The sequence below is a fragment of the Leuciscus leuciscus genome, assembly GCF_965113295.1.
Source record: "Leuciscus leuciscus genome assembly, chromosome: 17".
NCBI classification, from domain to species: Eukaryota; Metazoa; Chordata; class Actinopteri; order Cypriniformes; family Leuciscidae; genus Leuciscus; species Leuciscus leuciscus.
The window spans coordinates 6,527,474-6,542,037 of record NC_138741.1 but is presented as its reverse complement, the minus strand read 5'-3'; the positions used below and the strand labels follow the sequence as shown (position 1 = coordinate 6,542,037).

At 34.3% G+C, this 14,564-nt stretch overlaps 1 protein-coding gene across 2 annotated transcripts in view; it reads left to right on the top strand.

The window, feature by feature from the left end:
- The window catches only part of eml5 (EMAP like 5), a 118,530-nt gene that overhangs the window by 83,565 nt on the left and 20,401 nt on the right, over positions 1-14,564 (top strand). For both annotated transcript variants that reach the window (XR_014199321.1, XM_082143714.1), the window contains exons 20-24: positions 479-606; positions 6,266-6,407; positions 11,523-11,675; positions 12,137-12,268; positions 14,443-14,531. Coding sequence is in view for 1 of the 2 variants with exons in the window: in XM_082143714.1 (XP_081999840.1) it covers positions 479-606; positions 6,266-6,407; positions 11,523-11,675; positions 12,137-12,268; positions 14,443-14,531 (644 nt within the window). In the remaining variant the exon portion in view is untranslated. The remainder of the gene's footprint in view (positions 1-478; positions 607-6,265; positions 6,408-11,522; positions 11,676-12,136; positions 12,269-14,442; positions 14,532-14,564) is intronic.

Genomic DNA, 14,564 nt, shown 5'->3' with positions numbered 1-14,564 from the left:
AAGATAACTTTGCCAAAGGGGTTGCAAATATAAAGTTGAATGAATGAATGACTAAATAAATAAAAAATAAAAAATATAATGTCGTTAAATGTAGTTAAAATGTAAACAACCCCCTAATGCGAAGCATTTATAAATAAAATAAATAATATTTATTAAGTTGTTTATAATAATAATATTGTTGTTGTTATTATTACTATTATAAACAACTTTTTTATTTTTATTTTACTTATAAATAATATTTATTTATTTATTTTACACTGTTTTGCCTTTAAAGATGTTTAGATGTCCGTACTGGACAACAAAACTAAAATACTAAAATACTTGCAGTGTATAGCTTTAAACGGTGTGAATAACTTGGCTGTTAAAGCTAATCAGGTCAAATACCTCCATGCATCCTCTAAGAACACTCAGTGTGTTTAATAAATAGAAAGTCAAGGTCACGGATGCATGTTTATTTATAGCATGTCCCTTTCTGCAGGTTTGCTTTTAGAGGACAACCCCTCCATTCGTGCCATATCTTTGGGTCACGGGCATATTCTTGTAGGGACAAAGAACGGAGAGATTCTGGAGGTGGACAAAAACGGGCCCATCACTCTTCTGGTTCAGGTAAGGCACAAATTCAGCTGTCAGATTAGCTTGACAAGCCACGAAACATGACCACTCTGAAAATAAATAAATATAACACAGTAAGAAATGAGGGTTGAATGAAGAATTTCTGTTCGGTTGGCCTTGTTGATTCATTAAACTGAGCTTTACAAGTCTTACCCTTGAGCGGCCTGTCATGTTACATAAACTCACATGCATCCCTGGATGTGAACCTACTCAAACACAGAAATTAGTTTACCTTCATCCTGTCCTCGGGTCATTTTGATACGAAATTCATTTTCTTTGAGTTTTTATTTATTTAAATTGAGCGTTCATCGGATTGGTACAAGACCTTGTCAGTTTTGTCACACTTGAAATACATGCACAGTCGCACACACACAAATTGAGTTGTTCTAGTTTTTATAAATATCACTCAATGTATTTGTGCTTGCTTTATTGTTGGCTAGGGGGAAATAGTACATCTTATTACTTAGAAAAGTGATAGCCCACCTCTCTTCAACAACCCGCTTGAGTTGAGACATCATTCATGGCCGTCTCAAAAATGGTGAAGGATGAATTAGATACTGAAGTTTAATGCTCACCCCTGTGAAGATGAAGTATATCATACTTATTATGGAAATAATATACTTGTTTAAAATAATAAATTATGATCTGAATGGATGTTAATTTCAATTAAATGAAAATGTATTATAGCTATATTTAAATGCAATTAACTGAACTTTTGAGTGCTTTAGAATCTTAAATACATCTTTTTATGTAATTTCATAATTACTTTTATTGTCTTAAAAATGTATATGAAATATGGCTGTACTGCCAAATGTACTGACACGCATTTATGGTAAATTAAGTAAAAATATATATCGACATAAAAATATATAACGTTTACGTACCTAAATACATATTTGTTATGATGTTTCACAATTTAGTACCTTTAAAAATCTTGTTACCATTTTTTTTCTTTCTCACAGCAGCACCTGTAAATGAGCCTGAGAATGAATGAGTCAGTCAAGTGTCTGTCTCTGCACCTGCCCTCACCACTCAACCACTTTGTAATGTTTTGCTCCAGTTTCATTTCAGAGACAAATGAAATGTTCCCGGGGCTGTTGTTGTAATAAATGGTAAACAGCAGTGACTGCAGACCAGGCAAAAAGAGTAGATTTCCAATATTTCTTTACTCAGACAGCCGTGGTTTAGTTTTTAGCATGGCAAGGAACAGCTGGTTTTTGGACACTGATTAAATGTGTATTTGTTTGTCTCGTGTGACTTGTGTTTTAGAGTCGGGTGCAATCATTAGTTAAAGGTTGGTGCTTGTTATTGAAGTCATTGTTTACCTACTAAATGTTACATATCAGTTGGTACATACCCTTCATTGCATTATGTCAGCTTTTTAATTCGTCAAGCGATAGTTAGGGTGTAGAAAAAAAATGCATGTTGCATTTAGCAAGTAAATATGCCTTATTCAGAGCTTTTTCTAGGTCCTACTCACTGCTAGAAAACATTTGAGCTTAATTGAATTCTTATTTATTGCTCTCTGAAATGCTTTTTGGCAAAACCTTTTACGAATCCCATGGGTGCATCACGTCCAGTTTATAGCAGAATACACTGTGGGGAAATTGTGCACACTGACAGCTAGTGGTGGAACGGATCACAAAATTCACGGTTCGGATCATTTACGTTTTTTGAGCCACAGATCGGATCTTTTTTCGGGTCAGCAAAAAAATTAAAATAATTATATATATATATTAAAAATATAGGCCTATGGGTAACTTTGCTTTTCATTTATTACTTAAAGCTCACTTGACGTTCTTCGATAGCTACTACATCAAAAACGACTAGCCTAACTGATAAAGTTCACACATTATTTAAAACAAGTTAACAGTCAGTAATAAAATAAGAACAAATACACAAATTACAAGCAGAGATGAATACTAAATAACAAAGTTACAAAATCTAACAGTAGTATTCAGGTACAGAAATGAATAATTAAGCCTAAATGTAAAATAACAACATTTTTTTGACTGTAGAAATTAAATATAGTTTCATCTTTGTTAAAGCTGTATTTTGTTGTTTTATTAATATTAATGACACAGACAACAGTGGGAATATTATGTGTGTGCTGTCACTTTAAGACCGACTGCACAGACCGAAAAAACTGACAAACATCCTGTATTTTTCTAACTGTTCACTGTATAACTGTTCACTTATGACATAAACGAGAGAATACTTGCCGAGACGGGCATTTAGCCATAATTCTGTGTTTATGTGTCCGTTCAAGGGCAATAAAACGCGAAAGAGAAATCAGTTCGTTGTTCGAGCGCTGTCTGAAACGCGCGTCTATCTCTCTCCCTCTCTCTCTCTCTCTCCCTCTCTATGCGCGCGCACAGATAACGCGCGAGTCCCGATTTTCGTCTCTTCTTTTGCGTTTAAAATTGTTTGAATGTGTAAATTGGTAAGACAAAACACGTCCAAATGATAAACTTTTACTCTATGATGGTTAAATTTAGCAGTTAATCCTCGAATCACATGTGTGCCGAAACGTGGAGGCCTGATCCGTTTGGATCACGGACAGGGCTGGACTGGGACAAAAAATCGGCCCGGGCATTTTGGCCCAGCCCACTATATGATCATAAACACCACCCATCTTTGCACGCCCTTAAATATATGCATACCAACTCCAATTCCTTAAAACCACTAATGCCAGGTAATGAGTGAGTATAGGAACAAGTGAGAGTTAACAGATGAAATAAGTAAAAATTTGACATTTATTAATACAGTTGAACTATACTATGAATCCTAAAACAAGCTATAAGCTGCATTGGCATAGCAATACCAGTGTTTCTCACTCGTTTAAAGTTGTGATTGGGCCAGCCCAGTGTCAATCAAGAAAATAACCAATCTACGTGTTTCATGGGTCGGTCTGTCAGAAAAAAAAAAACGAACGCTGACTTTTTTTTGACCAATGCAAAACAGTTAAGCAAAGCAAAACAAAACAAAACGAATGGGCCGCCGATGTACACATTTTATGGGCCGTAAAAAAAATAAAAATAAAAATTATAATAATAAAAATTATGTATGAGTATGAGATGTATCGGCCCAAAAAGCACGTCGGCCCACCGGGAAAGTGCCCGGTATGCCCGATGGCCAGTCCAGCCCTGATCACGGATCAACTGCGATCCGTTCCACCCCTACTGACAGCATTATTTATTTGAATGTAATTTATTTATTTTTTTGCATACAATAGACACACAAACAAATATATATATATTTTTATTTAATTTATTTTTTTATTTAAAGGTATAGCTCCGTGTGGAGGATATGGGAGACTATGGCCATGTTCAGACTGCCAGCAAGAATCTGATTTTTTGCATATCCAGATTTTAGTTTTTGAAAGTGTAGACAAAAAAAAAAAAACATGACATCAAACTTTTTTTAATCTTATTCAAACCACATATAGAGGGGGGTTGAAATGCGATTCCAATCACATTTTTACAGATGCTCAGTCTGGAAATACTTCAATCGGATTTCAAACTGCCTTTACGCAACACACAACAATAATGTCAAAACTGTTGACGGAAATGCCAGAAATATTCATACAATGTTCAAATGGTCTGTCCAAAGATTTGGGCTGAGTTTCCCGATAACGTTGTTTCTTAGCGCGCTATGAAGACTCTTAAGGTATAACTTAACTGAAGGTTTACCATTGCTAGGCGTGTTCCCCGAACCATACCTTAGGAAGCTGCTTAAAGGTTGTATCAGTGATTTCAGGGCCACATTTTTTTTTTTATCACATTCATCTAATCTTTCTTAACGATCCGCTAGCTGCCCGCCCCATAAGCATGCCGTCAAAAAACCGCGTCTCTGTAGGCAGCCTAGGCTCTGAGATCTGCACACAAAAACAAATGGTTTAGCCAAACACTCAAAACCAAAACAAATAGTGTTCCAACCAATCACAGACAGGGGGAGGGTGTTGTGAGGTTTTGTGCTCGTGCACGGCTGCCACGAAGTCGGAGCTAAAGAAGAAGCTGGCACAAAACCTCACAACACCCTCCCCCTGTTGGTGATTGGTTGGAACACTCAAAACCAAAACAAATAGTGGTTGGTGAAACCAATTATTTTTGTGTGCAGATCTCAGAGCCTAGGCTGCCTACAGAGACGCGGTTTTTTGACGGCATGCTTATGGGGCGGGCCGCTAGCGGATCGTTAGGAAAGATTTGGGCCTGAAATCACTGATGCAACCTTTAAGATATACCTTCTTACGTGCGACGTTACCCGGTGCTGTCCGTGCTGATGCTGCTTAACTAGGAATGTTTCGGGAAACACGTTTTAACAATAAGGCACAGCTTAAGGTGTAACTTAAGAACGATGTAGCGTTAAGAAGGTTTCGGGAAACCCAGCCCTGAGCGTTTTCCTGTGCGACGGAGAAGTTCTGCACCTCATCTCGACAGGACACTTATTTGGAGCGTGAGAGGATGCACCGTTTTGAAAGCTTTGTAACATACGTGGGAACTCCTACAGTACGCCATTACCAAAGCAACCCATGCAGATAGATTGGTTGTCTGGACACACAAATCTTATTTGATCACTTGCAATTAAAAGTACAGACAGTCTGCTTGAAAAGATCTGATTTGCCTGCAGTCTGAGTGAACATACTGCCATACTGGGACTGTACAGCATCACTCCATCACTGTGTTCCAGACTCCTGAATCAGCTCTTTAACACTGTATCTGGATATATGCCCAGTTATAATGATCTTCTCCATCATTTGATGAATTACTACTGCCATGCTCACTTGAAAAATGTAGATGAACATCTCTTTTAAGGAGAATTTCTCAGGCTGTAAAAGTAAAACTTTTATACTGTATAATGAGTAAAATATTCATAGAATGGAGGTGTGTTTGTGCTGAAAAGAACACTGTAAAAATTGAATCATGGGTCTTGTAATTTTCATTAAAAAAAAAGGTGATAATTAAAAATAATGGTGTATATTTTACTAAGAAAATTGTGGTTCAGTGTTGTATAGAAAATATTTCATAACATTTCTCTAATAAAACCAAGAGATACATTGTCCAAAAATTTTTTTAAGGAAACATGCACCGTTTTATGGCTTTAGTTGAGGAACCGATTAAGCTGATAAAATTAAGGGAAAAAAAGGCTGTTCAATTATGCCATTGTTAGTTCCCAGCATGCTTTGCACATGGCTGGAAATGGAGAGCAAATATTGAAATGAATTGTTATTTTGTGTGTTTTTGAGTAAAGGTAAATATCTGTTAATGTTTAATGTTCAGTTATGTTTGACGTGTGAAAGAGTTTCTATTATGTTGAAGTTATCATTGTGCAGAAGAGTGAGGCTTATGGTTAGGCTGTGGATAACTGCATGTATTAATACTCTGAAGCATGTTGCTTTGTTCATTGAGCAATATCTTAGCACAGAAACAAACTAGCATTATAGCTGAGCAGCATACAGTATTTTAATTATACAATATAACTTAAAGTCAAATATAAACTGGTTATTTCCATTCACTCTAATTCACACACTTTTGAGTGTCAACTTAAAATAAAAAAGCATATTTCACAAAAAATATAAAATAGTAAATGACAGTTATGTTTGTTTGTTAGTGTGTATTAAATAGTGTGTGTGTGTGTGGTGGGATGTATTTAGGGTCACATGGAGGGCGAGGTCTGGGGTCTTGCCACTCACCCTCATCTGCCCCTGTGTGCCACTGTCAGCGATGATAAGACCCTGCGCATATGGGACCTTTCCCCCAGCCACTGCATGCTCGCCGTACGCAAACTCAAGAAAGGTAAGCAGATGCTTATTCGTTACAATACATTACAAACGTCCACTGTTTCATGTGTTCATAGAGGACATAATAAAATATTGGGTTACATTTGAATGTGTCCTTGTTGCAGTGTAAAGCATGAGTAATATGAGTTAACAATATTATTTAATAGCATTTATACTACGGGGTTGACAAACGTTTTAAGGTGTTATGGTGGGTAATATGAGTTAACATTAATTACCGCTTGAACTTACTATAGATTTAGAGTTAGGTTTAGTATTAGTTCTGCATAATTTACTGAAATAACATACTTAAGTGTGAACTGAATGTATTTTTTTTTCTCCAGAAACTTAATGCATGTTTTTTGCATTTTACTAATTTATTATGATATTATGATTTAAATGTATTACAATTAGCAGAGCTTTATAGTGCTTTTTGATGTAGGACAAGTACAAGTTATGTAATATGCAATTTTAGACTTGCATGTTATGTACAATTAAATTGAAATGTATTAGTATAAATATAAATAAAATGAAACAAAATTAACCTTAAGTTGGACTTAGTTTAGCTCTATATTTAATTTCATAATTACTTCTATTATTATTCTTTGTAATATGGTTAAACTGTACTGCTGAATGCAAGAATTTGTTTACTAAAATATAAATGTAATTTCTTTTGAAATTTGTATGTCATGTATTTAAATATATTAGTAATTACATTACATTTGTAATGATGAAGTTGCAGTTTAGTACATTTAAATAATATTAACTTTAAATGTAATATCAAATAACAGAGTTAAAATTATAATCAAGCATGTTACATGTTCTTCATGTCACATTAAGTGCACTTGCACATTACAAATTGCACTTTTTGTGTTATGAAATTGTCATGAAAGTTTACTTTTTAAGTACACTTGAATGGCCTTTTATTTTATTAATATAATATTATTTGCAAGTATAGTTTATAATAAATGTACTTTTAAGATTTGAAGTAAACTACAATTAAAGGCATTTATGTTTTTTACAAGCGTTGGAATGGATTGTGCGTCAGTCACTGCTTTTACATCAATTCATAGCCGTAAACAACCAATTTCAAGACAATTACTGTCAGACTTCAAATTAGATTTTCAAATGGATCGCCAGCTTAATTGTTCAAGATTTCCTTGAAAGGATAGTTCACCCAAAAATGAAACTGTCATCATTTAATCACCTTCAATGTCATTTCAAACCTGTATGACTGTATTTATTCTGTGGAACATAAAATAATATATTTTGAGAAATGTCTCAGTGCGTTTTTCCCACATACAATAGAAGTGAATGGTAACCAAAACTGCTTACCAGCAAAAATTTTCAAAATATTCTGCAGAAGAAAGAAAGTCAATACAAAGTCAAAGAGTCTTAACCTTTCCCTTTAAAAGCAACAAGTCGACTATCATTTAGACAGTCCCCAGACTGGTCTATTTTGAAAATATATAGCTTTGTACATCCGTAACATAATGTCTTAAAACCCTTACAGCAAAATGAACCATGCCAAGGGTAACTACTCTGATGTAACAAGGAGAAATTACAACATGACCAACTATAGAAAAGCTTGTTGTTTAATGACATACATTCAAAGCACAAATGCATTACAGTCTACAAACAGAAACAGTAAATCAGCCCCTCTGTCTGATTATAAATAGCCTGTTATCTATGAACTTGTTTTGTAATTTGTATTCCAAGCTTGGCCTACACTTGTTTGACCTCGTTATGGTTCAGAAACTCAGTTTGCATTGAAAAATGTAACTTAAGTAAAGAACACTCAGCTTGCAAATTAGCCCAAGATCATATTAGCCCAGAATCTCTAAAGGGAATGGTTACAAAAAGGAACCATTGACGCTCATCCATGGAATACTGTATAGACCAGTGATTTAATCAAATAAAGCTTGATAGGCCAAATCCTTAAGGTGAGCTATCAACTCTTCATCAACCCTAATTAATTAAATTATATTATGATGGTTATCCTTACAGTACACTGGGTCTTTGCATATTTACTTTTAATTAAGAATGATAACTTACTTCACAATGATTAGAAGATTGTTTAATCGGTTCAAGAGATTAACCTAAAAATGTTAATTCTGTCTGTCACTTTAATTTAATGTTATGGCTGAAATTATATTTTAATGTTATGGTTGATATTAACATTCTATACTATTTTGTCAAAATAAATTAAAAATAAAACATCAACTAAAATCAATCAATTTAATTGCTGCACATGAATTCAGGCGCCACAACATTCTAATGTACAGTATGAAAAATTATACATTTTAATATTTTTCTGATGATTACATTTAACAGCGTTATTGATTTATTTTTTAAATGCTTTTAAGGACAAACATTAAGTGAACATTAGATGTAAGAAAAAGGGAATATAAATATAAAAATAGTAGCATGCAGAATTATCCACCAATAATATAAATCCAATATCGACAGATATTACTTTTATGCTGCGTTTTTGTCATTTTGGCGTTGACAAACACTTGTAACCTAATTCTTTCATTGTACGGAAGAGATTGACATGAACTTTTAGCTAAATTTTTTCTTTTGAATTTCACGGAAGAATTAAAGTCATTCGGCCTTGAAACAACACAAGTGAACTAGAAAAAAAAGTTTGTTGAGACAAACTTTAAGTTGGCTTGAGAAAGCCGGACCAGAGAGTTTGAAGAAGTTAAAAGTAGTTAGAAGTTTAAAGTAGTTAGAAGTTTGAAGTAGTTTGAAGTTTAAAGTAGTTTAAATTCTGATTGATAAATTAGTTAGAAAGAAAGAATAGTTAGATCGAAAGAAAAAAGATTAGTTAGAAAGAAAAAGAAAGATAGATAGATTAGTTAGAAAGAAAGAAAGAAAGATAAGTTAAAAAGAAAGATTAGTTAGAAGATAGATTAGAAAGAAAGATTAGTTAGAAAGAAAGAATGACAGAAAGACAGATTAGTTAGAAAGCAAGAAAGAAAGATAGAAAGAAAAAATTAGTTAGAAAGAAAGAAAGATTAGTTAGAAAGAAAGAAAGAAAGAAAGAAAGATAAGTTAAAAAGAAAGATTAGTTAGAAGATAGATTAGAAAGAAAGATTAGTTAGAAAGAAAGAATGAAAGAAAGACAGATTAGTTAGAAAGCAAGAAAGAAAGATAGAAAGAAAAAATTAGTTAGAAAGAAAGAAAGATTAGTTAGAAAGAAAGAAAGAAAGAAAGAAAGAAAGAAAGATTAGGTATAAAGAAAGATTAGGTATAAAGAAAGAAAGAAAGAAAGAAAGAAAGAAAGAAAGAAAGAAAGAAAGAGAAAGAAAGAAAGAAAAAAGATTAGTTAGAAAGAAAGAAAGATTAGGTAGAAAGAAAGATTAGGTAGAGAGAAAGAAAGAAAAAGATTAGGTAGAAAGAAAGAAAAAGATTAGGTAGAAAGAAAGAAAGAAAAAGGTTTGGAAGAAAGAAAGAAAGAAAGAAAGAAAGAAAGAAAGAAAGAAAGAAAGAAAGAAAGAAAGAAAGAAAGAAAGAAAGGGTTATGTAGAAAGTAAGAAAGAATGAAAGAAAGAAAAATAGATTAGTTAGAATGAAAGAAAGAAAGACTGATTAGTTAGAAAGAAAGATAGATTAGTAAGAGAGAAAGAAAAATGTATTAGTAAGAAAGAAAGAAAGAAAGATAGAAAGAAAGATTAGGTAGAAAGAAAGAAAGAAAGAAAGAAAAGAAAGAACGATTAGGTAGAAAGAAAGAAAGAAAGAAAGAAAGAAAGAAAGAAAGAAAGAAAGAAAGAAAGAAAGAAAGAAAGAAAGAAAGATTAGGTAGAAAGAAAGAAAAAAAAGATTAGGTAGAAAGAAAGAAAGGGTTATGTAGAAAGAATGAAAGAAAGAAAAATAGATTAGTTAGAATGAAAGAAAGAAAGACTGATTAGTTAGAAAGAAAGATAGATTAGTAAGAGAGAAAGAAAAATGTATTAGTAAGAAAGAAAGAAAGATAGAAAGAAAGATTAGGTAGAAAGAAAGAAAGAAAGATTAGTTAGAAAGAAAGAAAGAAAGAAAGAAAGAAAGAAAGAAAGAAAGAAAGAGAAAGAAAGAAAAGTTAGTAAGAAAGAAAGATAGATTAGTTAGAAAGAAAGAAAGATAGATAAGTTAGTTAGGAAGATAGATTAGATAGATTAGTTAGAAAGGAAAGAAAGAAAGAAAGAAAGAAAGAAAGACAGATACGTTAGTTAGAAAGATAGATAGATAGATTAGTTAGTTAGAAAGAAAGATAAGTTAGAAAGATAGATAGATTAGATAAAAAGAAAGAAAGAAAGAAAGATAGATAGATAGATAGATGTTAGAAAGAAAGATAGATAGATAGATAGATAGATAGATAGATAGATAGATAGATAGATTGGTTAGAAAGAAAGAAAGAAAGAAAGATGAGTTTAGATAGATAGATAGATAGATAGGTTAGAAAGAAAGAAAGAAAGAAAGAAAGAAAGAAAGAAAGAAAGAAAGAAAGAAAGATAGATTGTTAGAAAGAAAGAAAGAACGATAGATTGGTTAGAAAGAAAGAAAGAAAGAAAGATAGATAGATAGATAGATAGATAGATAGATAGATAGATAGATAGATAGATAGATAGATAGATAGATAGATAGATAGATACGTTTATTACATTGAATACATTGATTTAATTGAATCTAGGGCTTCAGAGAATTTAGATTTGAGTTTTTGGGTTGTGCACTAATGGGCCACCGTAGTCTTGGCTCAATTTGAGCAGTCTGCAATGAAAGTCAATGGGGTTTTTATGATTTTTAAGATTAATTTTTAAGAAAACTGAAAGTCAAATCAGTCTGAAAAGATATAGCACACCAAGTCAGAACAGTCTGAAGGTCTGACCCGAGTTTGGTGGTCGTAGCTTTAACGGTCTAGGAGGAGATACAGTCTAAAATTTAAAAGTTTAAGTACAATATCAGTAAGTTGGCTTTTCCAAGCCAACTTAATAAATGGTGATGGGTGATAGTTAAACTAACCTTTTAACATACTTCATGGGTTTTTTCGACATTGATTCATAAAGAGAACCAGTCTTTTCAGCTGTCATGATAGATTTTTTACGACAAAAGCTCTTGACGTGACATGGCATTTGACGGTTATAACTTCTTGCAGGCGGGCGATGTTGCTGCTTCTCTCCAGATGGGAAAGCTCTGGCTGTGGGCCTCAACGATGGATGCTTTCTCATCGTCAACGCAGACACTCTAGAAGACCTGGTGTCATTTCATCATCGCAAAGACATCATATCAGAAATACGCTTCTCTCCTGGTTAGTTAACACACTCATTTCAGTACACAAGATTGGGTAACACTTTATTTTACAGTGTCATTGTTACATATGTTACATGTAGTTACTAACTATAAATTATGCATAATTACAGTACATGCAAACCAAACCCTAATCCTAACCCTATAGTAAGTACATGTAATTACTGAATATTACTCAGTACTTAAATGTATAATTACAGTGTAACAAAGACTCATTAAAATAAAGTGTAACCAAAGATTGATACAGTGGAAACGCCTAGAGTACTGAGACCAAGAATATAACATTTGAATTATTTCATCTGATCTATTCAGTACGATAGTATGAGCTATTTCTGTACCTTCACATACACTAATGTAATTAACGAATATTTACAGGAATGTATTAACATATTAATGAGAATGTGATATCTGGGTCATGGTAAGAGCTCAAAATTGAACATCGGATTTTTTTTTTTTTTACAGTAACAGGCAAGTATTTGGCTGTGGCATCAGGTGACAGCTTTGTAGATATTTACAACGTGATGAACAGCAAGAGGGTTGGTGTGTGCAAAGGATCCATGAACTACATCACCCATCTGGACTGGGACAAGAGAGGTGAGAAAGATACGAAGGCAATATTTCAAAGAGAAAATGAGTCAAGGGACATTCACACTGACAGAGTTTTGCAGCAACAAATCGTGACCAGAAGTCATTCATCTTCACTAAGAGTTGGGGATTTCAGGCAATGAGCGATAGAAACAGAGAGGCAATGAAAGCTGAGGCGAGTTTAACTTTATGCCGTTATGCAATGTGGCGACTAGTGGAAATAAAGACATTGGAGTTCTTTGTGATCTGTGTTCTGGTAGATTTGAAAGTAGGCAAGATCAGAAAATTGGGATATTTCAAGAAAGTCTGATTCATGCATTGCATTGATTTTCCGTCATCTTGTTCATGATATGATGCATTGTGAACTGCTGCAATTTATGGTCAAATTATTTGTCCCCAAGAATATTAATTAAGATAATTCATTGTCTAAATGTAATAGGACATACATTTTTTACCAGCAATATATTCCATTTGCTGTCAGACCGTCTAGATAGCACAAAAGTGCTCTATAAGTGGCCTTGAATCACACCAAGCCCTTTGGAGCTGTATTGCAACATTTCATTCAAAGCAAAAAGGTATTTGACGTGTAAAAAAAAAAAAAAAAATATCCATAAAAAGTCATTGGTATAAAATAAAATAAAATAAATGTGGATTTAACTACAGTCTTAACTACACTTTTTAATTCCACATTTAATATTTGTAATGAAAATTAATAAATAACCAGTTTATTAAATGTATCTAGCACTAGCAGTGTCCAACATTATATATGTAATAATGTAAAATTATGTAAACACAGTAAAATATTCTGTTTACATAGGATTTTTAGCTTGAATTTTCTTTGATTTCTTCACACATGTGTCTTATTTCATCTCAAGCTCTTCACCGACACTGTTGTCCCCTTGGTAAAGTACACTGACTTTAGTAAAATCGAATTAAGGGCACAGTTGTTCGCTGTAGTGGAAATAATGCCACAGCTGAAGCCAACCAACAGTGCAGCCACATGATAACCTGTCAGAGTGAACGTTCCTTCAGGAGTGAAACTGCTTCCCAATTAATAAGGCTTTATATGAAGTTCACATAAACAAGCACATGCATGGGTTGGACAATGAAACTGAAACACCTTGTTTTAGACCACAATAATGTATTAGTATGGTGTAGGGCCTCCTTTTGCGCCCAAACAGCACCAATTCGTCTCATGAATGTTAAATACAAGTCCTGTGGCCAGGGGGATTTGTTGAGCCTCTTTGTGGCTTCTCCACACCGTAACTCCCACAGATGTGGGAAAGACAGTGAACAGGACTCATCAGAGAACAATACATGTTTCACATTGTCCACCACAGCCCAAGATTTACACTGTTGGCACCATTGAAACCAACATTTGGTATTGGTACGAGTGACCAAAAGTTTGGCTATAGCAGCCCGACCATGAATGTTGACTGTGGATCTCCTGAGAGTCCAGGTGCGCATTTAATTCTGCAGTGAGTTGGGCAGAATGTTTTTTTGGATACAATACGAGTTAGTACCCGGACTTGCTGTCCTGGGGCCGGTTGCACCAGCTGGATATACACCCGTTCGTAAGGCTAAGCTTAACGTAAAATGCGTTTTAAGTCCTGTGTAGAATTAATATCTGTTGCACCATCTGGGTGTAGCGCAGTTCTACAGTGCGGTAGAACATGTCAGCGTGTACGTGCACCGTCTACGCAAAGCGTAGCTGCGCCTAGTCGTAGTTTTAGATGGTGCAACAGGTGTAAAATTCATCGGAAAGCTGGACGTAACTAAGTCCAGCGTAGATCTTACACCCAACTTCTTTACGTCCAGCTGGTGCAACCGGCCCCTGGTCACAGAAGAGCCAGCAAGACGTTCACCAACAATTTGTCCTCATTTGAACTCTGACATTCTCCCATTATGTTGTGTGGATTGCAATATTTTTTGTGCAGCTGTACTATTACCAGGCCAGGCCGCACATACAGTATACGTATATAGCCGTGAAACCTCCAACACTAGATTGGCCAGTGTTTCAGCTTCATTGTCCAGCCCTTGTAGATTAATATAGTCACTCTACATATAATCACAAACTGCAGGTTGGCCATACACTATCTTGGTAGAATTCATATTTTTGAGAATTCATTTTTGAGCTTAACTTTGTTACATCGCAGCGTCTCTCTTCTGTTGTCTTGTATTAGGGAAGCTTTTGCAGGTCAACACATCGGTGAAGGAACAGCTATTTTTTGAGGCCCCTCGTGGGAAGAAGCAAACCATTCCTGCCACAGAGGTATGGTTCCTGAACATCTCACCGTGTGTCACC